The sequence below is a fragment of the Diplotaxodon limnothrissa genome, linkage group LG10 (genome assembly GCF_057381915.1).
Source record: "Diplotaxodon limnothrissa isolate DT_005_m linkage group LG10, D_limnothrissa_male_GT1.1, whole genome shotgun sequence".
NCBI classification, from domain to species: Eukaryota; Metazoa; Chordata; class Actinopteri; order Cichliformes; family Cichlidae; genus Diplotaxodon; species Diplotaxodon limnothrissa.
In genome coordinates, this window is record NC_140605.1 from 26,124,409 (window position 1) to 26,148,122 (window position 23,714).

The following is a 23,714-nucleotide window of genomic DNA, read 5'->3' on the forward strand; positions in this document are numbered from 1 at the left end:
GGACAAATTAACGAACGACCGGTCTCCAAAAATGTGTCATATTGACTCTGTCATGACAAATGGTGATGAATCAGAACGTCTCTCCTGACTGGGGAAGAAAAAAGGCTTTTAAAACCGCCCAAAAGAGGACGTGAGTGATTTTTTTAAAAATTCTTTTCCTGGATATCATTGTGGAAATTGTCTTTGTAGTCATTTCCCGATGTGTCGGGTAGATAAACACGTTCACAAGCCATCTGCATTTTCAAATGAAACCCTCGCGGCATTTAAAAGGTCATGTTGTTTTATTGCTTCACACTGGCGAGATTATCCAAAGACAAACAGTCGTCCCTGATAACTGATGTTTTTATAAACTGCAACAGCCGCACGTCTCTCTTTATCAGGAGAGGAAAAACAGTGAAATCATCAGCTTCTCAATCCTGACAAGAGAGCTGTTCTGCTTTCCTTTCATTGTCTCCGTCTCATGCGACTGAGGTTTTCAAGTGTCCTTGTCCAGCGGTTAGCTAGTCCAAAGACAAATTTCATAACCGTTTGTGCTGACAAACAAAATTAACTCTACACGTCTTGTCAGATTTGTGTCTGTGGATCAACACGTCTGAATGAGACGGACACATTTGTACTTAAGGAGGAGGAAAAACTGACTTGAGGTTGAGGGCAGTATTTAAAAAAGGGGCAGGGAGAGTTGGTAAAGGGCAGGAGGTTCCAGCAGGCAGTGGAGTAAGGGAAGCAAGAACATTTCCTAAGATACTAAAAAAAACATGGTAAAATAAAAAGAATATAAAAAGTAATTACAAAATACAAAACTATAATAACTCAGCTCCTAGCGTGCTGGACAGACCTTAGTGAAATAAATGAATTTAGTCCTGGATGTGACTGTTTGCCAGCCTCCTTCACTTCTCAGTAGATTTCATTTCTCATCAGTCTGTGCAACAGAGCCGACCAATAACAAGGAAACTTATAGCTCTCTTTCTGCGCTTCACACATAACAATAACCTGGAGTTGTGATGGATTGTGTGATCTTCTGGTTATTATTGAAAACGCTTCCGTTTGGTTCAGTATGACTTTGCTTAAACAAGAAAGCTGAAAAACTGCTCAGTGCTTTGGACGGGTAGCTTTAATATAAAGGTTTGAAGAAGAGGGCTAGAGGAAATCGCTAACACGCGGAGGTAAAGCAAAGCACAAAACAAGCAAGCAAACAAACACCAAGATGCAGCTTATTTGTTATTTTACTCCAAAATCCCCTCATCTGTCAATGCTCTCCCCTTTCCTTACCCACCCCGCCTCCCCACCCCTCATCCTGCTCTCCACTCCCCTGTCATGTTTGCAGGCAGAGGTGGTTGTTTTTGAAAACAGACACACAGTGTCCTAATCAAAGCCAGGCTCTGCACATTGTGTCCCAGTTGAGCAGCTATTTTTATCCGCACTGCTCTAACACAGGGATGGAATGGGTCAGATAGGCCAGGCTGACGAATCCGTCAAGACCAACGGAGACTGTAAACAGTCAGCCGGCAGGACTGCCAGCGCACACGAACACACACCTACACACAGCTGCCCCCGTTTAAGTAAACAAGTAAACTGATAATGGCAATCAAAGATCGTTCTCTGTCCTGCATCTTTGTCTTGTGCTGACCCACGTGAGTGCAGGTAGCTCCAGTCCAGGATGTGGATTCGTGTTCCTACCAGTACAAAACGTTGCTGCGTGTGGTTACATGTTGGCTGTATTGGTAGTGCTGCCTCTTAAATACCTGCATTTGTGACTTTCTTTCTCTCATGAACAAACACACACGCGCACGCACACATAGGATGCTGACACACACACATAAATGTACTTAGAGACCCATGATTACTGATGCACCGTTGTGAGAGAAAGCCAATTGGCAGAGATCCAGTTTCTGGCTTGTTAGTTTGAGACTCAAGTAGTCTGGCTTGGACCCAATTAGTTTTTCTCCCTTTCTATGCACACATGACAATTGTGCTGTATACCGCAACAAAACTGGAAACCAACACAACACTGGTACATTTTATATAACATAAGGGATGTCGGCGCCTATAATAGTTCTTACTGGAGATTCCTGCTGTCAGAGCAACAGGGAATAGCATCTATAAGCGCATTAAACGGCTCTAAACAGTATGCACGGCACATGGTGTTTGGTTTACAGAGCAGCAGCCGTGTTAGTCTCGTGGTAAATGCATGCAACCACAATGTATATGGTTCAAATACATTTATTATGGCCTAACTTATTGTTTCCTGTTACTCTCTGTTCTGAAATCGTGGTTTAAATTACCATCATTGCTGTGGTTTACAAACTATGGGGCGCTTATAACGAGGGAAAAACTATAACTTGAATTTAAATTGAATAGATGTGATTTTTCTTTGATATTCAGTCAGCTGATCTTTGATTACTTAAAATTCAACTTGGATCCTCAGAAGAAGGGGCTCTTGTGGAAAATCATGATTTAAACTATGAGCTGCTGATAATAACCGGCTGTTGTGGTTTGTTTGTTTTATAGTGTAAAAATAGAATTAGCTGAAAACAAATTGCTGCAGCAAAACCAATTGGGACGTTATTAATATTAGATTATCTGAGGGATAAAGTGTAAGTATAACCAGGGCTGCACACAAGCAGGTGTGCATGCGCTGTCAAAATAAAAGACGCACCAGATAAGAAGTTACAACGCGCGTTTGCGTGCATAAGATTTTCTGGAGGAGGACAGACATTTGTTTAGAACTTTTAAAGATGTTGAAGAAGCAAGCTCCTTTAAGCAATTACTTTGGTGTTCCTCCACCTCCAAAGAAATCTCAGAACCGCAAAAAAAGCGTGTATTCTCTGAAAAGTGGTTGCAGGAGGTGAGCTGGCTTCAAACAAATGATGAACGCACAGAGATGTGGTGCAGAATATGCTGTGAAAATCCCACTCTACAGGACAAAAACAGTGCCTTTTATATGTACGCAAACGCGCGTTGCAACTTCTTATCTGGTGCGTGTCTTTTATTTTGACAGCGAATGCGCACCTGCGGACCACTTAGGTTATACTCAGGGGTGCACATATCTTTCTAATGTCAAACCCGGGAGTGGGTCTCATGTGCAGAGTTAAGAAGTACTGCAACGAGTCATGAGAAAAACTAAGGACATCCCATCACTCAGTAGCTTGTAAAACCACCTCTTTAAGTAATTGTTTTATGACCTTATTAGTCTCTCCTGTGGCTGAAAAATAAGCCCAAATCATCACCCCTCCACCATTGTGCTTGACAGCTGGTATGAGGTGTTTGTGCTGATATGCTGTGTTTAGTTTTATCCAAACGTGGTGCTGTGCATTATGGCCAGACATCTGTGCTTTGGTCTTGTCTATCCCAAGGAATTGTTCCACAATTTCATTCTACATGCATAATGTCAATAAAATGCTATATTCTATTCAGAGTCTTACAGTTTTCCAGATGCAACTCTGCGAACGTAACCCATGATGCCATGTTCTTCTTAGACAGAAGAGGCTTTCTCCTGGATAATTGGAAGCTGTCTTGAATTTTTTCCGCTTGCAAATAAGCATTCTCATTGCAGGATAAACCTCCTCCAAGGAGGCAGCTCACTCTCTGGGCAGTGTTTACTTTTCAGAGTGCAGGATTGTATTTTGTATATATTCATTTTGTTTCCTCAAATTGTGGTTGTGTTGTATTTAAACAGCTTTAACCTGGTACTCGAATGTACATTTAAAGTCAATAAAATCATCATATATAATTCCCTATATAGTTATATGTTGTCAGTACCAACAATGGCAGTAACTCTAGCATAATAGCATTATTATCACTTTGGCCTTGAAGGAGAGGTCATAGGTCAGATGTGATATTTTAAATCTTTATATAGTTTTTTCTGTATGTTGACAATATGTAGCACATAGTTTCTAAGTTTTTTTTTAAATCAGTTTTCATCCAATAAATCATTAAGTTGACCTTAAAGACCTCTGTGGAAATGAGTCGAATTTGAATGGATTGTGAACATGACCCCACTCCACACCCCTGCAAAGTTTGATCAGAATTCCAAACTTTTCGAGTTATCGTGTTTACAGACATAATAATGACACAGACACGCTCACAAATGCTAACAAAACCATAACCTCCATGGCAGAGGTAATGATGGACCGTGAATTGTTTGAAAATGACCTTGTAACCCTTCCCTGGAGAGCAACAATGGCTGCTCTAATCACTGCTGACGTTTTTCCTCCTTGGCATTGTGTTAACCCACACAGGCTTTACTTTTCAGTCGTGCTAGTTTTGGTACTAATGTGCATCAAGATAAGAATGAAGATCAATAGAAAATGAATTTAAGAAAAGATAAGCCAACTTAAAATTTAAACACTTGTTTCTGTTTTATGTTTGGCGGATTTTTAAATCAAAAGCCTCAGAAGGAAAAGTAAGAACACGGGTCCAGTGATCTATAATGAGTCATATACCGCTTGCAGGGCCATATGATAGTAATTTGGCAGAATGAAGGAGCACGAGGGCTCAGCTGGAGTTTGGGTTCGAGTGAAAGAAGATTGAGTTTGTTGGCAGGAAACAGGATGCCGCCTTTTGACTCTGTGACCGTGTCAGAAGCGGAGGGATGCACTATAAACCTCTGATATTATGACATGTATCATTTAAACCTCATGATTCTTTTGAAATGTGAATCTCTTTAGTTTCACGAAACACTAACAGACAGTTATTGATACTCACAGAGCAACTTTAATGTTTGCTGGAGGCCATTTTCGGTCCATCTGATGGCTGTAATTCTAATGTGTACATTTGACTTTCCTCTAGTTTGGTGGTTTTGTCTGCATTGTGTTGCGTTTGCTGGCTTTAATTTTTGCTTCTCGAAGTGTTGCTTGACCAAACAGCACAGGTAGAATCACAATAACATTCATCTGACGCGTGTTTGCTTTGCTTTGTCTCATATTCACAACTACTGTAACTAACATAGCAGTTCTTTTGACGTGGTCTCGACCCAGTTGTGTCAAAATCAGTTCAGAGTTTACTTTGGGTAATGTAGAGAAGCAAACACTGGTGAGTTTGGAAATGGAGATCTTATAACTTAGCTGTATATCATCGCTTTTGCAGAGTCTCAGTGGTCTGTGATCACTCTGATTAGTTAACATTTGTTGCTTGTAAGAATAACGCAATATTGGAAAAAGAGAAGGGTCTGTATAAATGATGAAAGTAGCTTATGCTTGTTTTATATATATATAAGTGGCAATGTTCTAATAGCAAGCATAAACATAAAGTATACAAAGGTTATATAATACCAGCTACCTGTATGAACCAACTGTTGCACAAAAGCCAGATGAGAGCACTGCTAACATGGTTACATTGACACATAAAACAAGAGCCTGAAATCATTAACTAATACTTAATACACGCTTTTTATAACCTCTAGTCTCTCACTTACTCCGGTGTGTTTCTTATTAGGATTAGCCCGGCTTCCATAGCTCGCCTACAGCTGGTGCAAAAAGCACCAATCGATTTTTAAGTAGCACAAGCAAGCGAGGGCACATTACTTCAATTCTGACTTCCCTTTACTGGCTTGCAGTTTGTTTGCAAATCCATTTAACTTTTTTTTTTTTTTTTGCTTGTTTGTTTGTTTTGTTTTTATGGTTTTATGTATTGCAAATAGGAACAATTTGCGGCTGCAGCTCCAAAACAGTGGAAAGTTTTGCCATTGCACATGAGACGAGCTCCTTCATCTTTAAATCTTTTTTAAAAACGCTCTTTTATTTCCTGACTTTCGATTTAGTGTCATTTGTTGACTATGAATTTTATGTTCCTCTTTTATGTGCATTCATTATTACCTTCTACAGCTTGTATGCGTCCCTAGAACTTTTACTCTCTGGGCTGTTTTTGTCTTATAGGTTTGGTTTTGTTGTTTGGTCAGACCTGTTTTTCTTTAAATGCTTTATAAAGAAAGTGATATAATAATGGAAATGGGGGGCTAGCGCCTGTACCAGCTGTCGTGGGGTATTTCAAGCAATAATTTGAAACATCTCACAGGTTTTCTGGTCTGATGCGTCCTAGTTAGTGGCTCATTCTTCCTTCATTTTGTGGTTTAATGGTGGGCCCCAAACCATTAAAAAGAAGAAGAAATGTATATTTTTGACAAAAATAAAAAATTCACCTTAGCTATTTGACTTTTTTAATAACCTAATGACTGTTCAGATATTCAAAATCATGCCTATGTCTAGGATGTCGACATGCTTGGGCTGTCATGTGTTCTGCAGGTGCTGTTGTCATATGAATACACTTATAGCTTATTAGTGCTTAATAGCATGCCATTATTATAAAGTGTTGCCTATTTTAAATTTCATTGGCATTTCCTTGTACTGTTCACAAGTCAGTTCACTATTAAACAATTTACTTAACACAAATATTATATAAAATAATGTGCAAATAATAATTAATTTGTAGCACCAATCATGCAGGTCTGCTGCCATTAGCCAGGTTGTGCTCGAGCACTCGTACTTCCTTGTCATCCAAGTCATCTTGTTTTTGGTTTTTTTGGCTGATCTTTTCACTGCATCATGATAAATTATGTTGCCCGTGCACAAGCCTCTAGTTATAGCTACTGCTCCTCTTCCTGTGTTTCAGGTGCGCAACCTGTGCTACATGGTGACACGGAGGGAGAAAATGAAACACACCCTCTGTGACCTCCAGGAGAAGATCTTCCACCTTCAGATACAACTGCTGGAAGAGGACATGGCTGGAGGTAAGGGTGAGACAAAATGTGAGCATGCGTCTCCACTCATCTAATTGCAGCCATCTAAACGTACCAATATAAAAAGCCTGTTACCTTTCACCCACTCGAGCTCTGCAGCCAATGCCGCCAACACGTACTCTATCCTTCCACCACCCCCCCTTTCCCCCCCAAAAAAGTACAATTTGGAAAGCTCAAGTGTATAACAGTTACATCCAAGCCCTTGCTGCCTGAGTGTGGTGGGTGGATAGTTTTGGAAATGGCCTGTCATCATTTTTGCACAGTAGGCCACACTTGATACCTGCACAGCAAAGAACACTGGAATAATAGTTCAGCCAGATATTGTGACACCGACCATCCACATAAATGGAGCTCGATTTTCTATCCACTCTACACAGATGACTGACCTTGGTGCATTTTGTGCAGATGCTTTGTGATGGAGAGCAGGAAGGATGAAGAAGGCTGCTTGAGTTGTTCCTGCTGTGGTGGTCAGATAACTGCTCACAGTGAGATTTACTGTCCTAGTGAAACATCCAGGTTAAATGGAGTCTATTTCTTTATATATTTGTATTCTCCTCACAGTTCCCCACTTGCTATCTTCATCTAGAATTGTGGGTTTTTGTCTCTGTGGGTTGTGGAAATATTAGAATTTCACCTGGAAATGAGTCCTTGGTAGAAGCATCACAGATTATTATACGCTGATTGATCCTTAGTGTAACTATTCCAGACCCAGACTGAGGCCTTCACAGCTTGTGACGCCATTGGTAGAAATTGTGCAGTATGAATATTCGTATTTATAAAGTACCATTTCTCTTGGGTAGACCTGTACAGTTTTTGATGGTATAAAACAGGGAGGTTGAATTGTTGATGCATTTTGGTCTGTTTCAGATGTTTGTGTCTTATAATCCAGTGGTTCTAAAACTGCAGGGGGATAGAGCCACTGAAGGTGGCGCTTGGACAACCAGGAAAAAATCTGGATTAAAACAAAGTCCATGTAGATTCAAGTCCCACAACCAGCCAGCCATCTTGGAATGAATTTGGACAGTTATTTTGAAGCCCATGTCTAAATAAATGGAGAGAGACTCATAACTTCAATTTCATGGGTCACGGAGAAATAAAATCTGCTTCTGAAATTTTATTTTATTTATGTTTAAAAGGCACACAACCACAGTGGCATTTAAATCAAACAAGACTTAAGTGTAGACTTTCAGCTTTATTTCAAGGAGTCAATAGAAATATTACAATAACTGTTGAGGAATTACAGCAACTTGTAAACATACCCCCAATTTCCAGCAGGTCAAAGGTGATTGAACGCTTGACAATTAAGTAGTTTCATGGGGATGGCTGCTCTGTACTCAGCCAAAGGCTGCAAAACCAATCAGACAGCACTTCACAGTACAAATGGATACTGGCTCAAAGCATACTGCAAAAGCAACCCGAGAGTTTCTCAAGGCAAAGAAACTGGATTTTCTTCAATGGCCAAGTCAGCCACCTGATCTCAGCCCAACAGAGCAGCTTTTCACTTACTAAAGGCAAAACTGAAGGCAGAGAACAAGCAAAGCAACTGAAGGCAGTTGCAGTAAAAGCCTGGCAGAGCATCTCAGGCAGGGAGGAAACAGCATTTGGTGATGTCCACGTGCTCTAGACTTCAGGCAGTCATTGACAACAATTTCATCCAAGTATTTAAAATTAGATTTAAAATTATTGAGCATCTGTAAAATGGGAGGCCGTGTATAAAAAGGACTCCAATTCCTAAACCGTAAATGCAATACTTTTGCTAAACTGCTGATCCTTTTTCATTATTAATGATAAAAACGGAGTGATGTAGGGCTGGAACACTTTTCTGAAGTGGGGCATGACTTCAAACATTTGATGACCTCTGATGTAATCCTTCAAGACATGTTGAGATCAGCGCTGTCTGGATGTGCTACCATTTGTTGCAGGAAACCCTGTTCTTGTTGTTACTGCACATCACTCTAGTTTTGAGGTTGTTCTCGTGCTGAAGCCTCCTCGATAGCACTTGATATGATGTATAAGACAGAACCTTAGTGACAGTTATCACTACAAACAGAGATTTGTAGTGGGTTAAATAGTTATAGAACAAAAACAGTCATTTAAATTGGTCATATTTGTTGCTATATTGCCATCCTGCTGGAAATTCTGATCTTGTTTTGTTTAGGTTTTTTTATATTGATGATGTTTTAAGAATAGTTGTTAAGAAATTACAGCGATCCGCATCTTTGTTGCTAAAAGGAAGCTTTTCAGTTCGAGGAGTCGTGACCTGCAGCTGTCATGGCGATGACAGTGAAAGCTTGTTGTCATGGTAATACCACTAACGTCTTGCTGGCATGGTAATGATAGTGAACTTCTGTCAGCCTGCTCCTGTGGCTGTGTGTGTGTGTATGTGTGTAGTTGGAGTGTTGAGTTTGCAGTGCTCTTCGTTCCCGAAGAAGACTACACACACATTTACGCACTCAAGTAAATCGAATGCGAACACTTTCACTCTCTCTGTTTCTCCGTAACACACTCCCAAAGGCACACACGCACACACACACCTACACACACAGACACACACACACGCAGTGCAGAGCTCCTGACTCAGCAGATTGCTGCCATCAGGTACCAGGAGCTGTGCTGCTGGCACTAAACAGCCATATCTATTCACACTGCCACAGGAGTTAGATTAGAGAGAATAGTTGGTGTGTGTGTGTGCGTGTGTGTGTGTGTGTGTGTGTCAGGGAAAAAGAGAGAGCACCAGAGAATGAAGGATGAGGTTGTCTGCTGTAATGATTTGTCGTGTCTCTCAGCATCTTTTCCTTTTAGTATTTTCCACTCTCCATTTCTCTTTATCCTCTTCTTTAATTATTTTTTCTCCTCCATCTGTTTCCCTCTCTCCTTCTCTCATTTGCAGTCTCCTCTAAGGCTCGTATCTTCCTCGTCTGTCTCTTTCAGTTATGTTATTTTGGTTGTCTCATCTGACATCCTGTTTTAGTCAGTCCATCAGTTGTATCGGTCTGGCTTTCTTCCATTTAGACTGATTTCATGGCATTAAAGGTAGGGCTGCTAGATTATGACAGAAATTATCATTATGATGACTTTGGTCAATAACTGTAAGACTGGTTATTTAATATTGTCATTTATGTAGTCACACAGGAAATCTTTTTGAATTGTAAAAATAAAAAATAAAAATACAGATGACTAAGTAGAGAACAAGTGTCAGTTTCTTACCGTGGAGTAGAAACTGACTTTGTTGGCATAAGGAGAGAGGAGACTGTGAGGCGGTGGTAGCCATGCAGAGAGTAATAAAGAAGCCTTCAGGTGAGCAAGCGCAACCATTAGTGATCCTTCAGCAGGTTCACCTGTTGAAACCTTTTACAATGTCTGGACAGACTGGGCAGACCGTAGGCCACCTCCTTCTGGCACCTTGGTTCCATCTGCACTTAAAGACTAATCAACAACATTTAAGGCTTCAGGTGCCAAGGTAACCCTTATTTAGCACCATTTCATATGACAGCTGTATCCTTAGTTCTCATTGGTAGCTGCTTCATTCACTACTCTGCGAATTAAGAAAAATCTAGTTTCACCATTGACTCTGTGTTGCTGGAAATTGCTTCCACTGTAACCGTCAGTGAACTTAGGCTGCAAGAGAAATTTAAAAGACTTATGTTAAGTCGTTATTGATCATGTTCAGTGGGCTCGTATCTTCGGCCAAATCACATGTGATTGCTTGTGTGTCTTTGTAAAATGGGTGAATACGCTGAATACACAAAAACGATGTACAGGCTCGTTTTTTGTGAACATCTTGAGTTGATGTTGGACGATTCACGTTGGGAACCATAGCACTGTTTTTCTTGGCCTTCATGCATTCCTTATACTGGAGTTTGTAGTTTTCAGGCACTATCTGACTGCCATGGTTACAGTCATATTCAGTTGGAGCAATTTGGGGTTCAGTATTTTGCCCAAGGAAGTTCAGGAATGTGGACTGTCCAACACTCATTCTAGGCTGCGCACAAAGCGTTTACAACTATAAGAATCAGGTTTTTCAGATACCCTTAGTTTCCCTTCCATAAACTGCACCACTCTTACTCCCTTTATGGGCTTGTTTCCAGCTTCTTTAACTCACCTAAAACAGATCCACTACCCTCTGTCCGCCTGTCTGTCTCTCATAGTACTTCATCTGTCATCCATGCTCTGTCTGCCATTCTGCATGCCTGTCTGTCATGTCGGGGGCTGCCCGCGTCATGCTTTGTGAGTGCTAGCATGGTTTCAGCAAGGCGGAAAGGCATGCGGGTGATATCCCAAGTGGTCTCCCATCGAGACAGAGAAGCTACACAATGCTGAATGCATAAAGCAGAAAACTGCATTTTGTAGCAAGAAGCACAGAAAGTAAATAAAAACTAATTGAGACGAACTGTGTGCAGAATTTGAAATGGGGAGATTCCCCAAGCCTTTACATGTTTACAAAACGGATGGTCAAGAGTTTTTGTCATTGCTAAATTTTAAAGTATACGCACAAAATAATTCAAATTTTAACTTGTTCCGCGTGAGGGATGTGAATTAGCTCTCTCCTTCTGTGGCCTCACTTTAATGATTGGTTTCTGGGCTCAACTGCTTGCTTCATTTGTATTTTCATTATATTCTGGATAGGTCCAAAATACAATGGGTACCTACAGTTACACTTTTAGATATTTTAAATGGGGGTAAAAGACTTTCTTGTAAGAATTAATGACATTAGATACTTTGATGTCATTTTAATTTTACACCAGTGATTAGAAGCAGAGAATTTCTAACAGCAGCTGTCTGACAGCAGTCAGTCAGCTACCACAATCAGCACAAATGTACAGTTTCTGATAAGCTTTTGTTTTGATTTTAACTTTGCTCCCAGTCTCTTGTAGTAATCAGTTGAAGACTGATGCCATCAAGCGTGTATGTCCTCTTGCAAATTAGGAAAACTAATACATGGCCATGCTGAAGTGTTGTCAAGCCTGTTCTTGCTGTTAGCTGTGAAATTAAACGACAGGTTTCGTTGAAGGTAGGTGCAGAAAGGAAAACGCAGTCCATTTTCCATTTTGCATGAATGCTAAAAGGTCATTTGAACTCATTTTTGGGTTGCTGGTAGACAACATGATGGCATCGTAACATCTAATATAGATAAAAACCTTCAGGGGCACACGTTGTAACCGTGTGCCACGTTTGCCTCTTCAAGTCCTAATTGTGTAGGAGGTGTTGGCAGCCAAAGAAACAAACACACACTCACAAACAGGGATTTTGCATATTGTAGTAAGAAGCTGTCAATTTATGGTCAAAACTAGGATATGGGAATTGTTTTATTTCAATTCTGACACAATTAATATTATATGTGGGCTTTTTGTCAAGAAGCGGGTGAAAATTATTTTAGCAGTTAAGCTCCTTTCCTTTTCATTGAGGACTATCTGTAGGTGTGCTGTAGGGACAGTGGCTGTAGTGCAGTGTAGTAAGTGAACACGCTCTGGTTAAGCCAAGGTAACATGTTCTTTTTAGGTTTTGAAAAAGCTTGACTACTTTAAAGAAAGCCATAAAAGAAACTCATATCACACTTAAACCTCCTCTTCTCTTGTCAGGCCTTTAGAATAACAGTATTTCTTCCTTGTAACTACTAAAGCTGGAGCTGGAGTCAGGTTTCCTTATTAATTTTGTGCTGGTTTAAGTTTTATCTATCGCTTACCAGCCTGCATTGCTCATTCTTATGCGTTTTTTTGTAATTTGTCAATGTAACAAATTGTTGTACAGCACTATGCGGGTAATATTTTTTGCCTTTAGTGGACACACCTGCAAAAACAGCTCCAGTTATAATCCCCATTGTAGGTAGGACTTCTTGAAAAGTGCATACACATGCTCTCACGCAGCATTATTATTATGCAGATAGTGCACTGCATTTATATTCTGGCTCAAACCCAACCGTGACAAGCTGACAGCGGTTAGTATTGGCCTCTCTGATCTGCTTTCAGCAAGTGTGTGTGTGTTTATGTGTGTAGGAGTGCGAGGAAGACAGAGAAAATAAGGACAGAGGAAGACGAGAATGGGAAGGGACAAGAAGGTAATGGGATGAAAGAAGTAGTGGAAGAAGAGAGGGAAGCTGAAGTAGCTACAATGAGAGAGAAATAGCAAAAGGATGGAACAAAAGGTGGCGAGAGGGAGGAAAAGACAGTAGGGGAGGGGAGGAAGTGGGAAAAAACTTTCTCACATTGCACTAATGAGCTCAGGTAAGAAATGGGACACAGTGGCTACACACATACATAGACGCTGCAGTTCAGTGCGCCTAGAAAGAGGGAAAATTAATCATACACTTCAAAAAGACAAATCCCCCGGTGCTGTTGCACCTTCTAAACAAGAAAGGGAAGGAGGTTTTCAGGGAGGGAGTAATACTGTGGAGATTGAGAAAAAGCAAACAGCAGAACGTATAAAAAAAAAAAGTTTAAAAAAGAAAGCCCAGATCTGACAAAAACATGTTTAAAAAAAAAAGGTCTCTTGTGCTGATGGTTGGATTTGTGGAGAGATTACAACCTGCAGGGAGGAAGTTTCCACACATTCAAGCAGAGCCTGCAGGCGTCCTTGAAAACCCACAGACTAGTTTTTTCTCCTATTGCATGCTGTAGAACATATAAAAGAACAAGATAAGATTAGGAAAGGGGGGGGTGTTGGAAACGGTCGCTGGGAGATCAGAGGATAAGATGGTGCTTCTGTCAAAACAAAGAAAGAAATTATAATTTAGAAGCTGTGTGAAGAAGCGTTCCCTCTGGGAGCTCCCTCAAAGATCCCCCGGCGTTAATGGCCTCTGCAGTTTCAGCAACAGCCATAAAATAAATTGGAAAAACGGGGGAGAGTGTCGAGGAGATGTACCTGCGCTGTTTTACAGAAATGGGGGGGAAAAAAGTTTCACGCAGTCATACATAACTCCTACAACCTTCACACCAGCGTCAAGTGGTTTTACAGACCCACCGTCCTTGGAATTCACATGGATAAAGATTTAGACAAATTTCCTAAATGTATCTTTAAGAGGGAAAAGTGGAAGACGAAGATGCATGCACTCACCAAGTGTACATTACTGTTTATTAGGGCATACAAAGACTAGCTATCAGGTCACATGTATTGCTCCAAACATGGCTTTTCCCCAGCCTCCTTTGTCTTCATGGTCTTGATTTTTACCACAGTGCTGACTGGAAAAAAATTTTTTTAAATGGGCAGACTTTCCAGGAAATTTCCAGGAATTAAATGATACCAATAACAGGTCGTCTCTGTTTAAACAACAGAGGTTTATAACACCAGCTGGCTCCCCCAGTGATTTAAGTCTGTCCTGTTTAAAGACCAAATTATTTGAATGCGTGTTTCAGTTTCTGAGTTGCTTTAGATTCGGGTAATAGATGTTTGCCAGCAATCCAAGTTCTATTTAAACATTTCTTTGCTTTCTGACAAGTCGTAGTGCACCTTACAGGGCACCGAGAACTGCAGCGGTAAAGAGGTACTGTGTAAATTTGCCCTGCCAGCAGTGTAATCTCAATAAATTTACTTCCCTCTGTAGGTAAGTCAGGTTTAAATAGCTGATATTTGAGGCTCCAAGGTAAGCTTTTGATTTACTCATTTCTGTTGTGGAGCAGCGAATTCAAGAAAATCTTTTTTTACTCATCTGGCACATTTAATGCAAAACCTGATGTTGAGACAGGAAGGATGCCAGCTTTGTTTTTGGTGCAGATACAGGCGAAGTAAGGAAGCACATAGTTGTAGATGCTATCTTCTCGAAAGGAGTCTAGCACCGATAAGAACCGCGTATCACAGCAGACGTCTGAATGAAAAGAGCCTCTGTGTTTCCTTTGAGGAACAATAAAACAGTGAAAAGTGGAGGAGTGGAAACATTATGGCAGAGAGAAGTGTAAAAAATTTCATAATTTAACAAAAAAGCTAACCACTTTCCCTCTTTATTTCAAAATTTTTCGTTGGTTGGTTCAGTTCGTCTAAAATTTTAATTCTGCCATAAAGACGACTTTTAATGACCTCCCCTGTTTCTTTAATTACAAGTTTTGATACATCAGAATATATCAGTAAAGATGAGATTTGACAACCAATTGAATAGGTTCACTAACTTCACTAGAAACCCCTCTGTTCATAAAAGAGAAACAAGAGTTACCTGTAGTAGGCATCCAAATGGGAAAGAGTTAAGGCTCTAAAAGGTTTTCCACACCATTAACCTCCAATAACTTTAACAGTTTTCACTTTATATAACTTTTCAAATCGAATATTTCCAAGTATCCTCCTGTCTTTGAGGATGTCCAGCACACGCCTGCGTGTAAGACCTTTTTGTGTTTATTGCTGACTGTTTTTATAGCATCACCATCCCTTTGAAAATGTGAATATTCCTAAATAAAAATGGAAAGATTTTTAGTCCACATAAACACACAGTACAACCAAATACTCTGCCTTTTTTCTTAACATTTGGCGTTGTGCTCTTACTGAACTAAGCTTTCACACTCGTCTCTCTGGACACACACAGAGGTCGTCTCAGTGTGAAATCGCTCTCTGGTCTCTCTCAGCTCCATTCATGCATGTCCTGCTCCTCCATGCTAAAGTAACCATGAGGACAGCCTGCTGGTGGCAATGACAACCACACACACAAGTAACACACACGCCTTTAAAAAGGTCTATTCTGGATGTTACAGAGCATCTATGATATAATACTGTGTGTATTTTTTGATATAAGATCAAATTTGATATAAGATCAAATTGAGCGCTCAGCTACATTGAATCATTCAGCCCATCATTTGGCCTGACCCCTTTGGTCCTTACTAAATAAATATCTCAGCAGCTTCTGGATGATAAAAGACTCTGTAGAGACGTGCCCTGAGCTTTCCTCTAACTCCTCCATGAATTTGACATTTGTGGTTCTGAGTGAAATACCTGAACAACTATTGAACAGGGCGCAAAAGACATTCAATCCAGATGAAAAGTCTCACTCAGGGTAAAATGTAACAAACCTGATATCAATTATGTTTCATGTAGACCCAAAAAATGTTTAAAAAACACCTTATTAAGTTTACTTTATGACCAAGTTTCTAATAAATGACTCCATAGTGTGTTTATATGTGTATTGCTTATGAACTCCTACAGCATTCTCATACAGATGTATGGGATAAATAGCATTATTATGATTAATAAATAAGTATTTCTTATCTTAACACAAAGCTCGGTGCACTGTCATGTTTACCAACCAGCTTTAATGGTTGTTTCTTCCTTTATTTAAAAAAAAAAATCAGTCTTTTGTTTTGTTTTGCTTTGTTTTTTGCAGATTTTCACAGAAAATGTATTTTTTTTAATAAAAACGAGGAGACTGGTTTTAAACTGGTTTTAACGAGGAATTAAACTTTGTTCCATTTCCTGCTGCGAACTGCACAACAAGGGTCATCTGGTGGTAAAAAATAAAAAAAACAACAGCTGCTGCTAATAAAAAGTCAAAAGAAGAAAAGAGAAATGTGCTCGCAAAAGAGCTGCTGCTCATTATGCGGCACATAAAAATAATTAAAAGCGATAAATTGGGCTTTTCTGTGTTTTTAATTTTCACATTACAATTTTTTTTTAAATCCAGTAAATTATTTGCTGTACTGTTTAGACACTCGCTGTAGTTTTCAGATAATCTATTTCGACCATTTCACCCTTTTTAAAACCTCGCTATGATCTCGCAGCTGCCACCTGCTGTACTGGTGCATGCATGCGCACACAAGCATGTATATATAAACATGATGCACAGCAGCAGGAGAGTCAGTGAGCCGTGCAGTCAGGACTCTGTTTGTGTAAACAGCGAGAGCCTGTTACAACAAGACATTCCAACATTAAGGGCTCCCCATGTTATACAATGGGAGGGAGAGATGGAGATCATCGCTGTGCTGTATATGCGAGGCTCACTGAAGTATGACTGCATGGGTCTGCGCCGTTTCCTGGCCTGCTGTGTGTGCAGACATGTGTGTGGAGTGTGCATGTGTTTGTCATTATCTGGTAAACGTAGAACTCGGCAATCCTCTTTCTGTTCAGTTATGGCATCACAAATAATGGGCCTGAAATGATTAGCCAGTTATGAAAACATTTTGATAATCCATTAATCATTAGGGTTGGTTTTTTGTACCGAGCAAAAACACTATCCATTATCTAACTCCAGCTCTGATTGTTACACACAGAATATCTTGAAGGTTTGGGTGGACAAAACAACCAATAATAATATCTCACATTTGGGCAAATTTGCAACAGTTTTTCTTAGGTAATATTCTGACTACCAATTAAAAGAGACAATGATAAACCAATAATTAGTTTCAGCCCTAATTGAATTACTCTCAGTATAAGAAAACATATTTTATTGTAATGTATTATTACACCATATTTTTTATGTAAAATCACCGGAAAAACCAACAAGCACCTACACAGCTTTTCACTTGTTACATTTTTAGTTATTGTTGAATGAGCCCCTGAACCCTTATTTATCTATTTATGGACCTTGGTGCAACTCCTGCATTCGTCCACAGTCTGAAACGAGCCGTTTTAGATCCGTTTAAGACAGCCTTGTCCTTATTGGCTGTCCCCCACAAGCACAAGGTTTGAATAACAAGTGGGTGGAGCTTCTGTGGTCACAGCTAGGGATGTGCAACCATATTGGGGAAATCCCTTCTCTATGTCATCATACAGACCCAAGAGTAGAGGAAAACTATTGGACATTCTGCTCATGTTTAATATAAACATCCATCATAGTGACAGTATACAGTATCTAGGCAAGTAAAGAAAAACATGTTAGGTGAACCAAGTGCCCCTCTGACCATTTTTAGGAAGCAGTTACCTTAAAACAGAAGACTGACCCTTCAGTGTCTTATTTATTAAACACAGAGCTTCTCACTAAATAATACTTGAATGTTTTTGTTATTATGCACCCGTGACATTATCTTCTTAATTCTCTGAGGTCTAAGTCATTACCAGTGATAATCCAGCCCTGACCCTAACTGTGGGCAATTAGCACAAAAGCATTTTTGTTTTTTATTTCACTGTTCTTACAGGTTTGGGCAATAAGATAAGATAAGATAACTCTTTATTGTCATTGCACAGTCATACATAGTACCAAAGGACCAAAGTCTTGTCAGACAAAAACTGGTTCACCCGAAAGACAAAACGCCAAAACACAGACTTAACAATGTGGTGTATGCTGTACAGTGCAGCGAGGAATGCCCAGACCTCTACATTGGAGAGACCAAACAGCCACTTCACAAGCGCATGGCACAACACAGAAGAGCCACCTCCACAGGACAAGACTCAGCAGTCCATCTGCATCTTAAGGTCAAAGGTCACTCTTTCGAGGATGCCAATGTTCACATTTTGGACAGAGAGGACAGATGGTTTGAAAGAGGAGTGAAAGAAGCCATCTATGTCCACTGTGAGCGACCATCTTTGAACAGAGGCGGTGGTTTACGACACCAACTCTGCCATCTATAATCCAGTTTTGAGATCCCTTCCCAGACGCCTTAACGCCCACTCACATCCTGGGCCATCTGACCTCAGGAATTCGCATGATAAGGTGGGGCCAGGTTTCACAATGAACACACCCGAAACTCTGGCTGATTGGGACCCACGCCCAGTTTCACACCTTGGCTCAGGCGATTAGAGGATCATCAGGGGGTCCTTTTGTCCCTCTGTGGGGGGTCACTCCCACTAGGTTTACATCTGGGACTCTCCACCATTTGACCTTAGAACTGAAGAAGCTTCTCGGATGAGAGGTGAAACGTCTTCAAGCAACTTAAAGAAGTCCAGACGCTTTTCTTTGCAAGTTCCTTTGACTGGATTGCATTGGCCACCTACGGGTTACACTGTAGGCTCTGCAAAGATTCACTAAAGAAGTCTAAATCAGACATTACACCTGAAAGGGTTAATAAATTGCATTAATAGTTTAGTAGGAATCGTGATATTGTGCCTCACTGAGGATCTTTTTTTCTTTTTGTTTTGTGCATTGTCATTACAAAGAACTAGGCTTCACTTCTTTCTGTAAGAAACATCTATGTTGACTGACTGAAACTACACTGGAAATGAGAATATTGAATATAAAACTTGATTTATCTTTTATTTAGCTCACTTTTTTATTTATCTTCCAGGATTCGTGTTTGACTGATATTTTTGTTAACGTTAAACTTACCCCATGCGGGACTTCACAGAACCCCTGGCAATACCACCATTTGACAAGCACTGCATTAGACAGTATTACAGTATCTTTCACGGTGTGTACTTATCAGTGTTTCTTGTGTTTCCTGCCACGCTCCCTGCTGAAGGGAGTGAGCGAGGTCTCCTAGAGCGAGAGGACAGCTCCCAGCAGGGAGGCGCTCTGCAGGGCTCTGTTACATGCCATAAAGTGTGTGTGTCAGCATGCTCGCAGGCCTTGAAGACTGATACACAACTGATGCATGTGCTTTTTGCACACATAAAATGTGTCTAAATGGTAGGCTAGGCTGTTAGGGAGACTGAAGAACACACACTGCAATTCTGAACAATCCTAAATAAAATGATAGTTGACAGAGACCCCCCTGCTGTCCACATCAACCCAGAGGCATTTTGCTTATCGGCAATATCTTGACAATATAAGAATACAAAACGGCTTTTTAACCTGAATCCACTCACGTAGATAACCCCATGACTAGACTTTGTTTTAACTTTTAGGTTAACTGAGGTAACATCCATCAAGGCCACATGGGGCAGGGATAGCTCAGTAGGTAAAGTGGTCGCCCCATGATCGGAAGGTCGGCGGTTCGAATCCACTTAACGGTACCTTGCTCAGGGGTACCTCAACCCCTGAGCAAGGTACCGTCCCTACACACTGCTCCCCGGGCGCCTGCTTCACTGAGTGAATGGGTCAAATGCAGAGAAAAACAAGTAATTTCCCCATGGGGATCAATAAAGTATCTATTATTATTATTATGGGTCCACATGGACAGCCTTACCCTGAAACTTCAACTGGAATACTAAACAACCTTTACAACAAGCATTAACATGCGCCACAGTCAGCTGCGGTTTATCAGAGTAGAGCAGAAGTGAAAATGAGCTGCTGAAGATGAACTGTGGCTCCAAACCACTAAACCTCATTAGAAGGGGAGTCACATTTGGCCAAGCTGATAAAAAGGTGTAAACCTGTCACCAGGTCTCATAATAACGCTGTCAAATACAGCAATAAAAACGTGTTACTATAGCTGCATGGCAGTAAAACCGATTAGCAGTGAAGGTTTCTGTTTGGGCTGTTTTGTGCACTCACTAACCACCTAGGTACATCTGTTCAACTGCTCGTTAACACTAACATGTAATCAGCCATTCACACAGCAGCGCCGCAGTGCATTTACACATCTAAACATGGTAAAGAACCCCTGAAATTGACACCGCGCATAAAAATAGGAAAGAAAGGTCATTTAAGTGGCTTTAAACATGCCATGACTGTTGGAGCTGGTCTGAGTATTTCAGACGAGCAACAACTGCATATCAGTAACTGCTGATACGCTGGGATTTTTCCATACAGTCATCTTTAGGATTTACAAATCTTAAAAAAAAGATATCCAGCAAACAGGAGTTCTGTGGGGTAAAAAGCTAGGGGAGACTACTTCGAGCTGATAAGAAATTACCTTTTACCAAGGTATGCAGATGACCATCTCTCAACACAAAGATGTGGTCTTCTGCTGCTGTAGCCCATCGGCGGCAGAAGACCACACTGGGAGGCTACAGTTGACAAAGGCTCGTTAAAATTAGACAATAGAAGAAAATATTGCCAAGTCTGATGGCATTAAGATGGTAGCGTTAGAAGTTAGTTTAATTAGCATGAAATCCTGCCTTGCGTCACACAGTTAACCACGATTACACACGGTTTTGGGCATCCTAGTACCAACTTGTTAAAATTCCACAACCCACCTGAGTGTTGGGTTGACCTCATGGCTGCTTTCGATCAAAACGTGCGCCATTCACAAAGTTCAGATCATCTAAAACTAGTTTCTTAAAGATGACATTGAGTTAACCGTACTCAAATGGCCTCCACAGTTATCAGTCAAATAGAGCACCTTATGAATGCGGGGTAACGAGAGATTTGCATCGATGTGCAATGACAAATCTGCAGCAACTGTGTGATGGGATGTTGGAATGTTTCCAGCAGAAATGATTAATTAAGGTAGTTCTGAAGGCTAAAGTTGGCCCAATGCGTTAGTAACAAGATATACCTAATAAAGTGTCCAGTGAGTTTAGTTAGGGAGCTACTGTGTCTGAGGAAGGGCATGCCTGTCTAAACTATCAGTAAATCACTGGTCCCTGAATGGTTGTAGGGAGTTTCCGCTTGTTTTAGTTGTCCTTTCAGGATCAAACTTCTATCATTTTTTGTTCAGTCTCAAAAAACAGAATTTTTGGTGTGCAGGCGGCTGTTTTCTCTCGAAAAGCTCTGCTTTCTTAGCACCAAACAGCAGAAAGACGCTATCAGCAGCTACCTCAAACACAGTGGAGCTTTATGGAGCTTAAGAGCTTCGTATTTCCCAGAAGAGTCAGTAGAGACCAAAAACAGCAAAAAGAGAGAGAATATTTGAGTTATGTCTGACATTACTGAATGATAATATTGCTCTTTGGAGGCTACTTTTCTTAAACGGTGAGGGCAAAATGTACTTCTCAAAGGCCTGTTTTACACTCTGCCAAACTTTTCCCAATATAACATTTTCTGGTGTTTTTTTTTTCTTCCTTCAGAAATTATTCGTCTCATAAACTACAAGGAGCTCCCTCTGTAAAACTAATTTTCCTTGAGATTGAAATAATATTGGTGTCATGCAGTAATTTTTAAATTATATAAAACAAAGAAATACAGCTTTCTTTTTTTATTCTTATCAATTGTTCAAATAAGGACAAACATGCTCTTAATTATTATTATTAACCTTTATTTAACCAGGAAAAGTCCCATTGAGATTAAAAACCTCTTTTGCAAGGGAGTCCTGATTTTGTATTATGTATCTTTTTGCACTATTTTCTCCAACTTGAAACTTCGCTTTCTTACTCAAACTGCACCTGAAAAGAAGACATTCCCCAAGCTCAGTGACACTTTTTGGTTAAATCAAGATTAAATTGAATAAATCAACTAAATCCCTAAAATGGGCCTGTCTTCTGTGTCTCCTTGCAGAGAAAACCCAGAAGGGAGAAAAGAGGAAGCAGAATGGAGTGAAGGATAAAGGGAAGGAGAGAAGGAAGAATAGTCCTGAGAAGAAAAAGGAGAGATGGAAGTCAGAGAACGGCTCCATGCTTAAAGAGCTAGGTACATTGTGTGTGCGTGGGTGGGTGGCTGCGTTTCCTGCAGTGTTTGCAGTTTTTCCAAACTACACGTCATAGGCTGAACCTGTGTGTGTCTGTGTGTGTGTTTGTGCATTTGTATAAGAAGGTGCCCACAGTTTTGTAGCCTTGATGCTTGATATACAATCCCTTAGTGCAAAACACCAAGACCTTACAAAAACTGAAAATCTAAGGATTTTACAGTTACACTTTGCCCTATAAACACACTATTAGATGATTTTGTCTTGAATAAATTATTTATCTGCTAATAATCAGTTTTTATACTGCCACTTTAGCATCCTCTCCACACTCTGTGTGTGTGCTATTTTGCCTTTTTTAAAATTTTCTTTTACAATCTTCATGCCTCCATCACGCCTTTTCCGTGATAGCTGCTGATCAGCTGGCAGGTCCGATGGCAAAATCTTTAATAGAAGCTGACAGCAGGTCTAATATGATCTATCAATCTCTGGGCAGCGTTACGTCACTCACAGAGAGAGAGGGAGAGATTAAGAAGCACAGTGTGGTGTAGGGATACACGACGACTGTTTTTTAAAATCATGTCAAGTAGAGTTTTAGTTATAGAAAAACTAGAAGGACTAGTTATGGTCAGACTGGGAAATGTGGAAATCTGTATGTATAAGCTTACAGACCCTAACAAATCAGATATTTATCATTTATTTGAGAAGTAAGTTTTGGTTGTTGTTGTTTTTTACTGAAACTTCGGAATTTCAGGATGTCCCAAAGAACATTGTCTTAATTTTTTAACAATTTAAACACTTGAAACATGTAAACGTTGCCACCTCACAGTAAAAGGCTTCTGGTTTTGAATCCACCGGCCAGTACAACCTAAACAGCCCTTCCTTCGTGTGTGTAAATATGCAGGTTGGTGTATGTAGGTTGGTACATAATGAGTCCACTTAATTTTTTAGTCTCTTACAATGGGGATCTGTATATACAAATGGTGGCTTAGGAATTACTAAGCAATTAATGCAAAATTGCTACAAATGTCAGGATATTTGGTGATTCTAAGTGATTCATAGGTGTAAATGTAATCGTGCATGATTGTCGGTGTCTATGTTGGCTCTGTGACAAACTGGTGACCCTTCCAATGATGTACCACACCTGTCACCAAGGGACAGCTGGGATAGACTGCAGCTTCACCGTGAGCTTGATTTAGACAAACAGTTAAAAAAATGGATGGATGGATGGCAAAAGACAGAAAACAATTCCACAGATAGAATTAAAAAAAAGGCCAATCATCAAGACTTTAAGTGGTGCTGTAAAAAGAAGGTTTAAAACTGTTGACATCTACGGTGGGAGTCTTTAACTCTTTGCATCAGCTGTAAATTCAGGTTACGTACATTTTTCAAAGCCATTAAAGAGCAACTTGCATCACTTGGCAAAATGTAAAAAAACTAAATAAAGTAGGAAAAAATAGACCCAGAAATGATGGTAAAACTAAAAAGAGTAAACAGCTTCAGTGTGACAGGAGGCCTTTCATCGTTGGGATAAAGATGGAAGATAACGGCTGGCTGCCGTGTCAGATGATCCATCCCTCATATGTGGCTGATTTTTGCAGCCACCTATGATGCTCAGAAGATGGATATTATATGGAAATTGAGCAAGCGGCTTATACAGATTTTTTTTCTCCTAACATTGACAATTTATAGAGATA

At 40.2% G+C, this 23,714-nt stretch overlaps 1 protein-coding gene across 3 annotated transcripts in view; it reads left to right on the plus strand.

Annotated features, from left to right (window-relative positions):
- jade2 (jade family PHD finger 2) overlaps positions 1 to 23,714 on the plus strand; it is a 233,130-nt gene that overhangs the window by 182,434 nt on the left and 26,982 nt on the right. The window contains exons 11-12 of one of the 3 annotated variants that reach the window (XM_085364657.1): positions 6,607 to 6,730; positions 21,894 to 22,025. In XM_085364657.1, the coding sequence (XP_085220783.1) occupies positions 6,607 to 6,730; positions 21,894 to 22,025 (256 nt within the window). The remainder of the gene's footprint in view (positions 1 to 6,606; positions 6,731 to 21,893; positions 22,026 to 23,714) is intronic. The other 2 variants (XM_085364658.1, XM_085364659.1) reach the window with 2 other exon arrangements.